Source organism: Candida pseudojiufengensis (assembly GCF_024610245.1).
Source record: "Candida pseudojiufengensis strain CBS 10847 chromosome Unknown scaffold9, whole genome shotgun sequence".
NCBI classification, from domain to species: Eukaryota; Fungi; Ascomycota; class Pichiomycetes; order Serinales; family Debaryomycetaceae; genus Lodderomyces; species Lodderomyces pseudojiufengensis.
Window position 1 is genome coordinate 437,372 of NW_026261525.1, and position 15,680 is coordinate 453,051.

Below are 15,680 nucleotides of genomic sequence, written 5' to 3' on the forward strand. Positions count from 1 at the left end.
TTGATCTTGGCAAAAAGTATTAATTGAACAAAAAGATGTAAATTTTTTCAAATATTTATCTTCTTTTATGTTTTTTCAATTCCTTCAAACCCCCTCCAAAAGAACAAAAACATTCGGCTCATGACTTTTACTTACCCACTTTCGTATGTCTCCAGTTTTAGTGTTGTGCTTGATTCTGTTAGTTTGATTGTTACCAATAATTTGACTCCGATTGACATACTTAAAAAACTATGAATCAAATGATCCCTTTGTCATCTATTGCAGTTTTTGTGACTGAGACTAATTAAAATGGTTACAGATTATTACACAAACAGTTTGAAACAATAGCTGCAAAAACATTGAAAAATTTGATTGGATGCTTTGTTCATGAACTTTTCGAAAAAGTAGCACCAACTTATTCACAGTTTTCACACATGAAAACGTTTTATTGTCATAATAGTTTAGGAAATAATCCGAACACGAATGATTTGCTCACCATTATTTTATTTAGATTGGATTCGTGAATTAATGTTATTGTGAACATAAAAAAGAAGAAGGTTTGAAGTGAAGATTGGGCCAACTTTGTTCCTAAGGATTTTGTGAAACCAATCAAACAATGTTCACTGGCTAATGACAAAGGGTGAAAAAAAAAATAACAAATACTTTAATTCCAATGACCACTTAGCAGCATACTCATTATGGTCATATTATTCATTTGATTATGCACACTGGTTATGAGTTTTGATATAAATTTGGACTCATTTTTCGAATAAACTTTGATATAAAAAGATAATCTGCTAATGGCTTAAAATTAGAAGGCATATGATTACCCAATCTCGAAAAAACCTAAATTAATTCGTTCATCGCAAATCAAATTTGATAAATAGAACACCGGAAATAAAATGTCAAATCTCTTTGTATCAATGAACTCAATTTGTTAAACAAACTATCATAAATATTCATCGATATCAATTAATTTTTTGTTTATACCGCTCTCGAAGACGTAGTAAATTAGTAAGTTTATGATGGCATCAATAATAAATCGATTTAAAATGATGCAAAGCATTTACATGCACCGAAGTGAATGCAAATCTATCACTAAAGGAATATAGTAAACTCTTAAGCATCATGAGTTCTTGACTAATGCACAATGAAATATTTATAAGCCATTCCACGTTCTTGTTTTTAATTTTACTGATTATTTGTGGCAAATCAAATAAATTAAGAACAAAGATTTACACCGGCAATAAATCAAATTTATGACACGTAGAAATTCCTATTGTTTAGTATCCAAAACTCCCCGCTCAAACTGAAAATGTTCAAACTGTTGCTAGTGATTAATTGAAATTGAAATTTATGGTTTGTAACTTTTAATTTGTAATACAACAAGGGATCGAAACGTTTGAATTATCTTAATTTATCATGTTTACTCATGTGCGCAGATGGTTAAGGGACATCCGTAATATCTGATTTATTCTATCTTTAAGTTTAATATGTACGAAATTAAATATAACATGCCAATTATGAGGGCGAGCCTAAATCAAAATACTTGATTCCCAGAATCACTTGAATTAATCTGAATCAGAATGCACCCTTAAGTTAAGTTTGTTAATGCTCAACAAATTGTTTGATCCTAATCAATTAATTTGAAAATCATAATATAAACAATAATGTGTATGTCAAAATTCTAATTATAAGTAATATCACCTTTGCATGATATTTAAGACAATAAACAATCAAGGGTTTGAAGCACTTCCAAAAAAAACAGACTGATTGATCCTAATTGACTCCTTTCATAAAATAAAAAGAAAAAACTTATGTAACATTCTATGTGAGTGAATGATCTTTTTGATAAGAAAACAATCGCATTCGCTCATCAGCATATCTTTTATGACACATGCATTTATCTAACTTAGTTGTTATATCTACGAAAGATCTTCACTGACATGGTTCAGTGTTGTCCCCCCCCAAAAAGTAGCAAATTGTGATTTGTTTGGTTAGATTGTTGGTGAGTGGGGGGGAAAAAATTAGAAAAAATGAAATTTGTTTTTACTATGTGATTATAAAATTTTACATTCTTTGCAGAACAATTGAAATTGATATCCTTTATAATTTTGAAATTAAATATTACGTAATGTACATGGGATCTTGTTTAACCAATCCCAGTCATAAAGCTAATGACGATGAACGGATTAATTTCTGAGCTATATGAGCCAACGAAAGAGCAGGGAGCTTACAATTCATTCCATTAATAATGTTAAAAAAATTTTGAAAATTATATTAACTATCTATTACTAAAATTATAGAGATTAACTTAATTTTCTAAATCTTTTTTCAAAGTACCTAAGAAAGCATGTTTTTCAGCAGGAGTTTGGAATCTACCTTTACCGAATCTTGAAGCAGTATCAATCCATTTCAAATTAACTTGTTCTAAAGCTCTTCTTGAAGTATCAACATATAATGATTTTCTTAAAGTAACAACTCTCTTTTTGGTACCTGGAATAGAACCTTTTAATAAAACAAAATCATTATTAACATTACCATATCTAACAAATCCTCCCATTGGGTTAATAGTTTTTTGAGTTCTATCAAATTCAGTTGCACCATTTGATTCATCACCTCCTTTACCAACTCTATAAACTTTATGATTAATAGAAGTTCTGTGGTGGTAACCATTTTGACCTGCTCTTGCAACAGTCCAGTTAACATTAGCTGGATGCCAAGCACCTATACAGGCAACTTTTCTTAAACCTCTATGAGTTTTTCTTGGTAATTTTTTAGTACCCCATCTATGAGTTACACCTTCAAATCCATGACCTTTAGTAACAGCAACAACATCAATCATTTCATTTTGTTCAAATACTGAATCAACTGAAACTTCTTTTTCAAAATGTTCTTTTGCCCAATCAACTTTATCGGAAACTGAACCACCATTAATTTGAATTTCAGCTAAATGAGCTTTTTTTGAAGCTAATGGAGTTTTTTTAATTTGAGTATGAGCTAAAACTCTAACAACTGAAGCATATTTTTTAATTCTTGCTAATTCAGTTTCAATTTGTTTTGAATCAGTAGCATATTTATTTGAGTATTTAGTAAAAGCTTTCTTTTTTGATTTATACCAATTTTTATAAAATCTTCTTCTAATTTCTTCTGATAAATGTTCAGCCCAAACAGTAGTTAATGATCTTAAACCTCTTGGAGTTTCAACATATCCAACAACACCAACAATAACTAATGGTGGAGTATCAACAACAGTAGCAGCTTCAACAACTTCTCTTTTATGCATTTTTGAACCTGGTCTATCTAAATCTCTGACAATAGTTGTCATACCAGCTTTATAACCTAAAAATGCAGTTAAAGCAACTGGTTTTGATTTAACATCTTTTGGGAAAGACTTAACTCTACCTCTTTGTTTGGCGGCTCTTTTTCTTGGTAAAAAACCTAATGAACCGTGTCTTGGTGCTTCGTATTTTCTATGAGACATTATTAATGATATTAAAATGAATTGATAAATCAAGTATAAAGATGTTTTGAAGTGATTAGAAAAAAAATTTCAATGCTTTACGAGAAGTGATAATTTTTCAGATTTTTCAGTCAGGTACACTACTTTTTATTACACAGTAAAATAATTTTATATGCAGGTTACAGAAGAGTTACCCGGATAGAGTTTGAGTAAAGTTTGAATACAGATAAAACATAATTCTGATGAAGACAAAGATAAAGAGGCAGATATTAGAAAATCAGCATTAAATGAATTTAAAAAATTGGAATTAAGTATATAGATGAAGAATCAGAAGAATAAACTGTGCAAAATTTGAAGTAGGATGTTTATAAAGACAGATGGAAAGATCATCCAAGATTCGTGTCTTATATTCAACATCAATGGACCTGATGGATTAATTCCAATAATCATGTCAATGATATTCATGCAGCAGTGCTAACAAATAACTTACGTGAAACCTTTTTTTCACTTTTAAAAAACAAATTTTTGAAAAGAAAGATGGTAACAGAATGGACTATATGGTCCACATTTTGTCAAATGAAATTAACTTAAAATTTTGAAACGCCCATATAGTCCATTGTGTTACCATCTTTCTTTTTAAAAATTTGTTTTTAAAGATTGAACTGAGATCCATTCAACAACATTCATATCGTCATGATAATAAGCGAGATCAGTCCCACGACATGCAACCTTTGAACTGCTGAATATATACATAAAAGATATCACAAGTATCCGCAAATCACCTTTTATGTTATCACTTCAACAAGATTTTTGTATTTTATAAAACATATTGATTGAGATTTAAACCTTCAATTCTTTTACCTGTAATTTATTTAGACAGTTATTGAAAATCAAGTTAATTATATATTAAATTAAATCAGCATCCATAATCCTAAACAATCAATCTCATCCATTCCGGCCTATAATGATTGTAGTAATAACATTGCTGATGATTTGATTTTGAAAGTCGATATAAAATTGAAAAAGGAAAAGTGGTGTTTTATTTTTTTACAAGTACAGACAAATTTTAATCAAATTACCTCTGAAAATCAAAATATTACCTCTCATTGAAAATTAAATCACCTCTCAAAATAAATAATTTGCCTTGAGAAATTTTTAAATTACCTAACAACAAAGATTAATTCACCTTGCGACCAGTTTTAAATTATTTCAGAATGTATGGGATTTACATAGTCAAGAAGGTGAATTAATAAATTTTTATTGGTAATTTAAAATTGGTTGTAAGGTAAATTAAATTTATCATCAGGTAATTTTTTGTTTAGAAAGGGTTATTTTATTTTGAAGAGTTGGTAATTTATTATTTTTCAGAGGTAAATTAATTAAAATTTATCTGTAAGTACTGTAAATTAAAAAGTCTATCGCGAATTCTGATTACATAAGATAAATCGTGTATATTATGTAATACAAGTTTTTTTTTTGGTGTAAGAAAAGCTTTGTGTCCAGGGGGCTGGGATTTAACGACCTTGATTTTGTTAAAATTCAAGCTATTATAGAAATATTTTTCAAATTGATTATATGTATTATTAAATATTGGATATGTAAATATTTAGTTCTGCGTAAAGAATAGGAAACGAATTTAACGAAAAAATGGGAATAAATGAATAACTTATTTGAATTCTTGATTTGCTACTAGCTTTTTAATTTAATTATTAATTTTTATAATTTTTTTTAAAGCAATTCTTGCATCAGAAGAAATTAATTCTTCTGAATTTAAACTTGAATTTGATATAGAATCAGAATTTGGATTTAAATTTGAATTTATTGATGAAGAATTTGAAATTTGATTATTTTGATCATGACTATGACTTTGTTCATGATTGATATTATGATCATTAAAATATATTTCTTGAGTTGATATATTTGATTGATTTTCACTTTCTTCTTCATTATTATTATTATTTAATTGTAAATTATTTTCATCATTTATTATTATTTCTTGTGATGAAATATTTGAATCTTCATTTAATTCATGTAATGGATTAAAATTAGACTGTTGTTGACTTTGACTTTGCGAAGTTGTAGTACCAGAAGAAGTTGAATTATCTAATCCTGTTGTAAAAATTTCTTGATTTAAAATAAAAGGATTCATTCCCTTTTTAAATTGAGGAGAATTTAAATTCATAACTGAATACATTAATGAATTAAATTGAGGAGTTAAATTAAACATTGGAGTTAAACCAGTTGATAAAAATGGATTACCACTACTACTATGGTAAGATGACTGTTTTGGAGTTGTTGGATTTAAATTTTGATTTTGATTTTGATTTTGTTGTATAAAATTTTCATTTATTGAAGATAATAAAATCTTGGATTCTAATTTTGGTTGTGATATTATATTTGTTATATCTGAATTATGTCTTCTTAAAGAATTTGGTCTTTTTTCTTCAATTAAATTTGAGTTTGAATAAATTTCCGAGGTAGTACGATTTAATATTGGTTGTTTTGGAGTAGTTTGAAAAGTTGTTGATGATGATGCATTCGTCGTTGATCCAGTTGTAGTTGCAAGAATTGCATTTGATGGATTTGGAGTTTCTTTTGATTCTATTTTTGAATCTGTAACACTAGTAACACTAGTAGTAGTAGTTGTAGGTTCAAATATATCAGATGATAAAATAGCTTTACCAGAATCATCAACAGTTAATTTAAATTGAAAACTATTTGATCTTGAATTTTGAGGTTTTGATTCTTTAATCTCATCTTTTGAATTTTCATTGACAATACTATTATTATTAATGTTATTAATATTAAAATTATTTAAAGATACTGGAGGTAAAAGATTTTTTTCATCATCCTTACTACCACCAGTAGATTTATTTCTTTTAATTGGAGATTCAATTTCATATTCGTTTATAATCTTACTTTCATTATCAATTGTATTTTGATTGTTTAAATTTAAATCATTTTGACTATGATGAGGAGTAAAATAACTTGTTTTACTGACTGATGAACTTGAAGGAGGCGTATTATAAAATCCTCCTTGATTATTATTTAATTGATTTTGTTGTTCTTGTTGAGTAATTAAAGAAATATTATCAAAAGTTTTTTTAGTTAAATAATAAGAATTAGTATAACTATTATTTGATTCAATTGAATTTGGTGGGAAATTTTGAGTTGTTGAAGATAATGGAGTTGCTAAAATAGTTGAAGGATGAGAAAAAGATTTTGATTTTTTGACTAAGATTGGTGATGTATTTGAAATTGTTGATGATGATGAATTTTTTCTTTTCCTTTTGGTTGTTGAGGTCAATGAATTAGTAGTTAAATTTGATGATGAATTTGATCTTGTTGTTGGACTTACTCTCATTAATGGTGTAAAAATATTTGGAGCACCTTGTCTTGCAGCAGAATTTGAATTTGATTCAGCAGGACTACTATTTAATGGTGATGTATTTATACTTATATTTACTTGAGTTGTGATTTTTTCAGTAAATGAATTTAATTTTGGTGGTCTACCTCTTTTCTTTTTTGGAGTTTGAATTATAGTAGTTGATTGAGAAGATGCTGATTTTTTAGCTTGTTGTTGTTGTTGTTGCTTCAATAGTTGTCTTTGTTGCTTCAATTTTAATTCTTCTTCTTCTTGCTTTTGTTTAGCTAATTGTTGTTGTACCATCTGAAATTGTTGTATTTGATTTTGTTGTGCATAAAATTGATTTGCTGAATATGTGTTGGTGGTTGTAGTAGAATTTGGATGTAATTGTTGTAAGAAATTTTGTGATTGTTGTTGATGTGATGATAAAGAAAACGAATGGTTGTGTTGAAATTGTTGATTTAAATGATTATTATTTGATTGATGATGAAGATTATTATGTTGATAATCTATATTTTGAACATATGATTGATTAATATTAGTAGTTGTATTAATACTACTACTTGTTGTAATATATTGATTTGACATAGTCTACTAATAATAATAATTTAAATTTTTTTCTGAAACACAAAATGTTACTACCAAAATTCAGTCTAATTTTTTCCTTTGTCGAACTGAATGAAAAGTGAATGAGCTGGTATGAATAAATTCTGTACTTAGAACTAGTTCATGAAAATGATATGACTATATGAATTGAACCTCAATTTTGAATAAAATGAGTTATTTCAATGGAAAAAGACGTGTTTTTCTATGTTTTTTTGTAGTGTCGATATTTATTGATGAATTTTCTTGAATTTCTTGTATGAAAGTTGTTTCAAACTGAAATGGTCTAGTAACAGTTTGTATTCAATGTAGATAGGTGGAAAGGTAGAAGAATCCTATGAATTTATGAACTAGGTATAATAAGTAGAATAAGAATAAGGAATTAGTAGTTTATTATATATATATAAATGTTACCAATATTACTTTACTGTGTTGTTGAAAAAAATAAAGGAGTGTATATATCTAGTATTATTATGAAATTGACTTTGTGTAATATTATATATCTATTGTACTGTATTTAATTACTTTACTTAAATAAGATTTTATATTGTAAAAATATTATAATTGGAAGAAGTAGTTTGTAGTGGAGTATAGACGTAAAGAATTAGTATTGGTGTATCAGAATTGTATCAGAGTTGTTTCATAAGCTCGTTATTTTAATCATGTCAAATTCAAATTGATCATTCAATTTCATGATCGAATTGTACGCTTATGAGGAGATTGTAATCTTCAAATTTGTTGAAATGAAAGGACAAGTTGAAATTTTGATAAATGAAACACAAAGTTTCAATTTTTTAGTCGAAAATTTTTTATTCAAAATCTTCTTCTTTGTTTTATTTATCAGAAGATTTCAACAATTGAAAATATGTGTAATATTTTATATTCTAAGTCCAGTGGTTTATCAAAGTTTAAGCGCTTTAAATTTTTCTTATTGTTTATTGTATTAGAAGAATATGTTTAGAACGAATCCAGCCAACTTTTATAACAGAATTTAACTCGAGATAAACGGAATTCTTTTTAAGTTTCGATTATTTATATCCTTCGGACTTACTATTGTCATTTTGCAAACTACAATTTCAAGTTAATTTAAATTGAGTTGAATTGAATTGAATTCCATTTAATTTTATTTTGAATCCACAATAATATAATCAATTGTCTTCTAATTGTCGACAATTCGTCTATCTTATAAAGCTGGTCAATTTTAGAATAATTTGTGGTTTTCAATGGGATATACATTTATTGAATTAATAAGATGTGTTTAGCCTAAAAGGTTTTATTTGAGAAGATAATTATCCGAAACACTATATCTTCATAACCTCATTACTACTTTTATATTTTATCCTCCCCTCTTCCCCCTATATTAAAATGATAGTTACAATATTTTAGTTCATAAAAACGGTTTGTAAGATAATCTATGAATCAAATTTTTCATGTTAAATGAAGTAAATTGATGCCGCTTCTACAATTATATAATTAACAGAAGAAGAAAAAAAAACAAAGCCAAGTATGATGTTGATAATCTAATCAACATTTCTACTAGTATTTACCAGTAGTTGCATCTATATTCATGGACTTCATTTCATCATAAATAGAGCTTTCCCGATATCAAAATTGATTGTTTTTATAAATAGTTTGGCCTAAGGCTAAAGTTACTAAAAAAAAACTCTATTTTGAATATAGTTGATTTTTGAAACACAAAATAATTTATTTCGTAAAAAATAGTAAATAATTATAATCTGAGTACAAATTAAGATAGCAAACTACTTATCAGGACCTATATCATATGTTCATTAAACTAAAATTAAATTTTCATACTATAATCTTTTACAAAACGTAGATAATTACATCACTCAAGTTTAGTTAGTGGAGGTACGATATTATTCACAAAATATATTCAATCTTGGATCGTAAGCAAAATAAAATAAATAGGTAAATAATATAACCATATAACCTCGATCTAAGACAATTTAAAAAAAGAAAAGAATGAAAGAAAAAAAAGAAATAAGTACATCAAATTAGCCATTTACCACAAGGCGAACCAAATCCGAACACACGTCGATTACTCGTTAATGCTTTTTTCACCATTAACAATTTTGAAGTCTTTTCATCATATAATCTCCAATTTGAAAATATAGAAAAAGAATTATCAAACTAAGAACTTCCTATCTTTCTTAATAAGATCTCGAATCTAATTGAAAATTTACGATCTCAAAAATAAAAAAAATAAAATATTTTAATTTCTCGTAAAATTAGAATTAGCCAAAGTACACACTTTATACGCGTCCAATTACATTTCCTAAAACAGTTAAATTAATTACATAACCATTTTAATTCATTCAACACAATTCTTACAAAGTTAATGATGATGATGTCAAATTTATTTTAATTCAAAAGACGATCTTTCTTCATAGCTCATACTCTTTGTCCTTTGTTTTCCATTACATACTTCTGTTATCTTTTCATGTTTTTAAAGTTTTGTGGATATTTCATCATTAATAATGCTTGCTTTACTTATCTTTTCTATTTTTTCAGTGCTTGACAACTTCCGTTTTTTAAGTCTAAGGATTAAGGCTAATGTGAAACTGTGTTTTGGTTGTTCGTTTGTTTACTTTATTGTTTAGTTTTTTTGACGAGTTGCTATCTCCAAGTTTATCGATGCATGTGTTACAATTAAGAAAATAAAAAGAAGTGACGATTTTCATTCATTTCATTACGATATATAATTGTGAACTAACACCATAACAGTCATAATACTATTCTTTTAATTTATTAATCCAAGTTTGAATTAAATTAATTTTTTTAATTTGAATTAAATTTTCATCTTCATCATCATCATCATCATTATAATCATAATCTTTTTCATTTTTGGATTCATTTCCATCAATTATAGAATTTAACAATCCAGTATTAAAATTCTGTAATTCTTTATTTGCATTTATATTTGTTGTTGTGGTGGTGGTCTCTTTTTCTTTATTTATTGGTAATCTATGTTGTTTTGGGTTGAATGACATTATATATGAATACCATAATTCTATTGATTTAAACCAATCTTCTGGTTTATTTGGTCTTTCCATTATATAAAATAATTTTGATAAAAAATTATCATTTGAATTAAGTTCTGTAATCGCTGGTTGTTGTTGTGTGTCTGTAGGAAGTTGAATTTTTTTATCTTCAATATAAACATCATCAGACATTAAATCAGGATTATAAGTTTCTTCTTCTTCTTTCGCGTTTGGTATAATCTTAAATGATTCAAGTAATTTAACATTGTAATAAATTTCTTTGGGATTTGTTTGTTGTAAGAAAGTTGTCGAATCAATAATATTTTTAGAATCATATTCAATGAATTTATCAATGAAATTTATTTTAAACTGAGATAATTTTCCTTGATTCATTAATTTAAATAAAATCTGTTCGAGTTGAGACTCATCAATATGTAAAGATTCTTCAATCTCATTGAAATATAATTTTTTATCAGTATTTTCTACTAATTTTTTCAACAATATTTTGATTCTTAATTTTTCTAAAATCAATTCAATTGAATTTTTATAAATATCATCATTACAAAATTCTTCATTATCCAATTCAAATTTTTTTAAATTTTGAAAAAAATCAATAAGTGCTAAATCTCTATAATTTTTAATTAAATTTTTTAAATTATTAAATTCATTAAATGATGAATAAGTTTGAGTTTCTTGAGATTGAAAATTATCAACATTATCATTTTTATCATTTATTAATAAAGAAATTAATAAAAATTGTTTTAATATCTTATTTTTTCTTGATAATCCAGCTTCATCATAATTTTTAAAACTATTATAAAATAAATTTTTTGATTTTTCAAAATTTTCTCTATAAAATTGTAATTTTCCACCACATTCATTTATAACCGCCAAAATTTTTGGATGAGTTACTGCTGTTGAATTATTTAAACTTGATTTATATAATTTATTTAATTTATTAAAATCCAGGGTATTTATTTTAAATAAATATTCAATTTCCATTGCAATTATTTCTAAATTAAATAGTTTTAGTATTGATTCTGGAATGTTACTTGTTCTTGAATGAATTTTGTTTAATAAATTTTCAAATGCTGAATACTGATTTGATTCTAAATAAAAATTTAATAAATTTGAATTTAACTTCAACCATAATTTATCATTCTGAAAAACTGATTGATCATTTAAAATTTCTGAAAATTTAATAACAAAATTTTGTTTATTTTCGTTATCTCTTTTGCTTATACTCAGATTATTATTATTATTTGATTTATTCAAATATCTTCCAATCATTCTTGATATTGATTCTTCAATATATGATTTATTTAATTTTGGTAACAAGGGGATCATATTTTTTAAATTATTTAAAACTTTTTCATATTCTTCTTCATTATATAATATTTTAATTAATTGTTTATATGATTTAAATACAATTTCATTTTTTTCATTATCTTCATTATTTGTATTTGTTTCATTAATTGAATTTATTAGTTTTTCTAATTCTGTGACCGCTAGCTTTACATCATCATCTTTTAAGGCTTTTGCAGTATAATATCGATTTTCCTATAAAAATGCTTTAGTTAGTATAACTCCAATTTTAAGTGTTTTGTTATCAATCAAACATACTATATCCTGTTCTTCATCTTCTTCAATATTATCATTATCTTGATCTGATCCTTCATTTCCATCTTCATCTTCAAATTCAAATTCATATGATTCTTCTGAATATAATTCTTCATCAGACATGATATTATATAAAATTCATTAAAATTTGAATCGATTTGTACTTGGTTGTAAATAATTGTTATCGATAACGTTTATTGATATTCAATACGTATTTTTTTTTGTTGCCTAAATTTTCCTATTTTGTTTTATTTAGGTTTCAAAATTTGTCTACAATTTATTACACCAGAAGAATTATAGAACAAACAATACTGAGTGATCTCCTTAAATTTGATTAAAGACTATAAATTGCGTACAATGCAACAGTCTGAGAAGAAACTTTGTAAAATCACAGAAAACAACCCGATAGTAAAGGTAAAAACGAAATAGCGTTTGCTTGTGTCAAATTTGGTCTGGTTCGAACTAATTTTTACTCGTAAAGTTAATTCCAAAGAAAAACTCATACGCCCAATTTAGGGCGGCTTTTGTTAACTACTTAAAAGCACTAAAATATTATTTTTTAGAAAATTTCCTTTGTAGTGTAATGGCTATCACGGTTCGCTTTCACCGAGCAGATCGGGGTTCGATTCCCCGCAAGGGAGTACTTCAAACAGTTCTCGACCATATTTTCCTTTGTAGTGTAATGGCTATCACGGTTCGCTCTCACTAATTAGCTTAGTGCCGAGCAGATCCGGGTTCGATTCCCGGCAAGGGAGTCGCCCATGTTTTGTAACAATTTTTTTTGAAAAAAGACCAGAAACCTTGAAGACTATGTTTTTGTTTTGCATGATTGATTATATAATATCTTAAGCTGTGATATTGCTCACAGACTTTAATCAAAGGAAGCAAATGGTTAAGATCCTTTAGTAGAAGGTAATATGTTCAATCAGAATTATTTTAATTGTATGATTTTAATATTTAATTTCTCTGTAATTTAGTTGCAAATTAATTTAAATTTTCTAAACAAATTTATTATATTTTCAGGTTAGTTTTTGATTACTTGTTTCAAACAATTTATCAAGGCAATCAGGCATTATTTCCGGTAATTGAATCAAATAAAATTAAGAATAGAACAAATCGAGCTAAGTTTTGCTTAAACAACTATGACACTATTACCTAACGAAAAATACCATAATCAATTCATGACTAAGAAATTGATGACAAAAGCATAAGAAAAAACAAGAGGATCTTATAATACTTCTTCTCCATAGTTTAAAATCAATCAAGAAGTTCTGTAAAAAGAGATATTATTTTTTATTTTTGAAAATAACCTTTCAATTTGCATAAACTTGCATTCAAGTTCATTAGTATGAACCTGACAATACGTCATTTCTTTCAAGCGAGAGAATGTAAGATATAGTTCTTAGTTCGTCAAATAGTTTTACGAAATTTCCAGTAAAATTAAATCAATGTAAATAAATATATATAAACCTTTTATCAAAGATACGTAAATGCCATGCCTGCATAGTCTAAACTTTTAAATCGAAAGAAATGAAATGTCCCTTTAAATATGTGCGGTGAAATGTGATAAAACTTAATGAACCCTTTATAACAACCCTAAACTCTTACTTGTAATTTTGAATTAATATCAATAGTATAAATGATGAAATTGCTAGTATAGATAGTATCATAATATTAGTCAATTGTTTTATTTTTCTTATAATAAATTGATTAAAATTTTCAAAATTATAATCATCTCTTTTTGTAATTGATTCAATAAATTCAATTTCAGGACTTAAAGATTTATAAGAATGATAAATTTTTCTTTCATTAAATTCAACTTCACCAATTAAATAAGGTTTTAACATTTCAACTGCAAAATCACTATGTCCAACATCTTCAAATGCTTCTGTTGCATCTGATCCTCCACAATCATATAATACTTCAATACCTCCTATATGATATTTTGTAAATTCTGTTAAATCATATACTTTATTATATAGTATCATCCATAAATCATTTGGTTGATCATGTTTTTTGATTTCTCGTAGTGATATCTCTCGCCTAGATGATCTTGTCATTATAAGATTATTGAATATATTAATGAAATTATTGCAATATTATCATGAACTTTGATTGGTATATTGAATTATTTATTATTAGATTACGAAATTTTTCGTTTGAATGTAAATTCTAATGAGGGTATTAAGGTATTGAAAATGATTTCATTTAATAATATGCTAGGTAAAGTTCAACAATAAGTCTATAAGTATTCATTAAAAAGATAATGAAGTTGAATCAATTAAATTAGATTGATAAAAAAAATGTTTGTGGTAGTGTGAATTTGATCAAGACTAATGTTGTATTGAAATTTATTATATGCAGACTAATTGTTGATTCCTGTTATTGAAGAAAACTTGATTAATATACTTAAGATTAAGAAGGTTGAATAGAATCCAGATAAAGAGCAACGCTTGAAGATTGAACAACCCCATTCTATCGCTTATAACTTCAAACATTTTCAACATATTACAATCAAAAAATCAATTATGTCTCATAGATCATCAGCATTACCTTCTTCTAAAAAAACTCACCTGGAAAGACATAAACAAATATTAAAACAATTACTTAAAGAAGAACCCAATAGATCTTGTGCAGATTGTAAGTTGAATAAAAATCCAAGATGGGCATCATGGAATTTAGGTTGTTTTATTTGTATTAGATGTTCAGGAATTCATAGATCAATGGGTACTCATATATCAAAAGTTAAATCAGTTGATTTAGATGCGTGGACAGATGATCAAATTGATAATATGTTAAAATGGGGTAATGAAAAAAGTAATGAACATTGGGAATCCAAATTACCAGATGATTATACTCCTGATCAATCTAAAATAGAAAATTTTATTCGTACTAAATATGATTTAAAGAAATGGTGTTCTTCTCACACGATACCAAATCCAAATGATATAAAAATCAATACATCACTGAAGAAAACTCCTACAAATTCAAATACTCAACCAAAACAAGCAACTTCATCAAAATCTGCTTCAGTACCTTCTTCAAATAATTTATTAGATGATGAATTTGGATTATTTACATCTACAACCACAAATCCAACCTCAAATAAATCTCAAATAAACTCAACATCATCTCATCGTTCATCATTACCGAATAGATCGACTCCACAGCCTCAAGCTCCTCAACAAATTCAATCTGCTCAATCTACTGGAGGATCAATTTCAAGTAATACTAGACCCGACTTAAAAAAGTCTATACTTTCATTATATGCATCACCTTCCTCATCAAGTAGTTTCATTCAACAACAAAATAAATCAAATAGTCCTCATATAAATTCATTATCTGATTCATTAAATGGTTTAAATTTTCAACAATCAAATTCAACTTCAAACTTATATTCATCAAAACCTATTTCTCAACCACAATATTCAAATTCTACTGGTTCATTAGGGGTTGCTATCAACAATCAAAAAAATTGGACAAATGAATGGAATGATTCTTCAACATCATCTGTTAATACTAAATCTTCAGTGAATGTTACTTTAGATGATGATTTATTCAAAAATGTATGGAATTAAAAATTTTTACATCATTAATTACTAATAATACATTGCATTAAAAAAATATAATACATTTTAAAACTCTA

General features: G+C 26.4%; 5 protein-coding genes across 5 annotated transcripts; 1 reads left to right on the forward strand and 4 right to left on the reverse strand. All coding sequences in view use genetic code 12, as the record gives it.

The window, feature by feature from the left end:
- Positions 1-2,293: 2,293 nt before the first annotated feature.
- RPL3 (60S ribosomal protein uL3) lies at positions 2,294-3,463 on the reverse strand (the record flags this gene model as incomplete). The annotated part of the gene is made up of 1 exon (XM_051756136.1): positions 2,294-3,463. The coding sequence occupies one exon, from the start codon at positions 3,461-3,463 to the stop codon at positions 2,294-2,296; it is 1,170 nt and encodes a 389-aa protein (XP_051615859.1).
- Positions 3,464-5,144: 1,681 nt separating this feature from the next.
- Positions 5,145-7,397, reverse strand: KGF55_001550 (uncharacterized protein; the record flags this gene model as incomplete). The annotated part of the gene is made up of 1 exon (XM_051756137.1): positions 5,145-7,397. One exon carries the CDS (start codon positions 7,395-7,397, stop codon positions 5,145-5,147), a length of 2,253 nt encoding a protein of 750 aa, XP_051615860.1.
- A 2,768-nt stretch (positions 7,398-10,165) lies between these two features.
- KGF55_001551 (uncharacterized protein) lies at positions 10,166-12,157 on the reverse strand (the record flags this gene model as incomplete). The annotated part of the gene is made up of 2 exons (XM_051756138.1): positions 10,166-11,974; positions 12,038-12,157. The coding sequence occupies 2 exons, from the start codon at positions 12,155-12,157 to the stop codon at positions 10,166-10,168; spliced, it is 1,929 nt and encodes a 642-aa protein (XP_051615861.1).
- A 1,481-nt stretch (positions 12,158-13,638) lies between these two features.
- On the reverse strand, positions 13,639-14,094 carry KGF55_001552 (uncharacterized protein; the record flags this gene model as incomplete). The annotated part of the gene is made up of 1 exon (XM_051756139.1): positions 13,639-14,094. One exon carries the CDS (start codon positions 14,092-14,094, stop codon positions 13,639-13,641), a length of 456 nt encoding a protein of 151 aa, XP_051615862.1.
- Positions 14,095-14,562: 468 nt separating this feature from the next.
- On the forward strand, positions 14,563-15,612 carry AGE2 (Age2p; the record flags this gene model as incomplete). The annotated part of the gene is made up of 1 exon (XM_051756140.1): positions 14,563-15,612. The coding sequence occupies one exon, from the start codon at positions 14,563-14,565 to the stop codon at positions 15,610-15,612; it is 1,050 nt and encodes a 349-aa protein (XP_051615863.1).
- Positions 15,613-15,680: the final 68 nt, after the last annotated feature.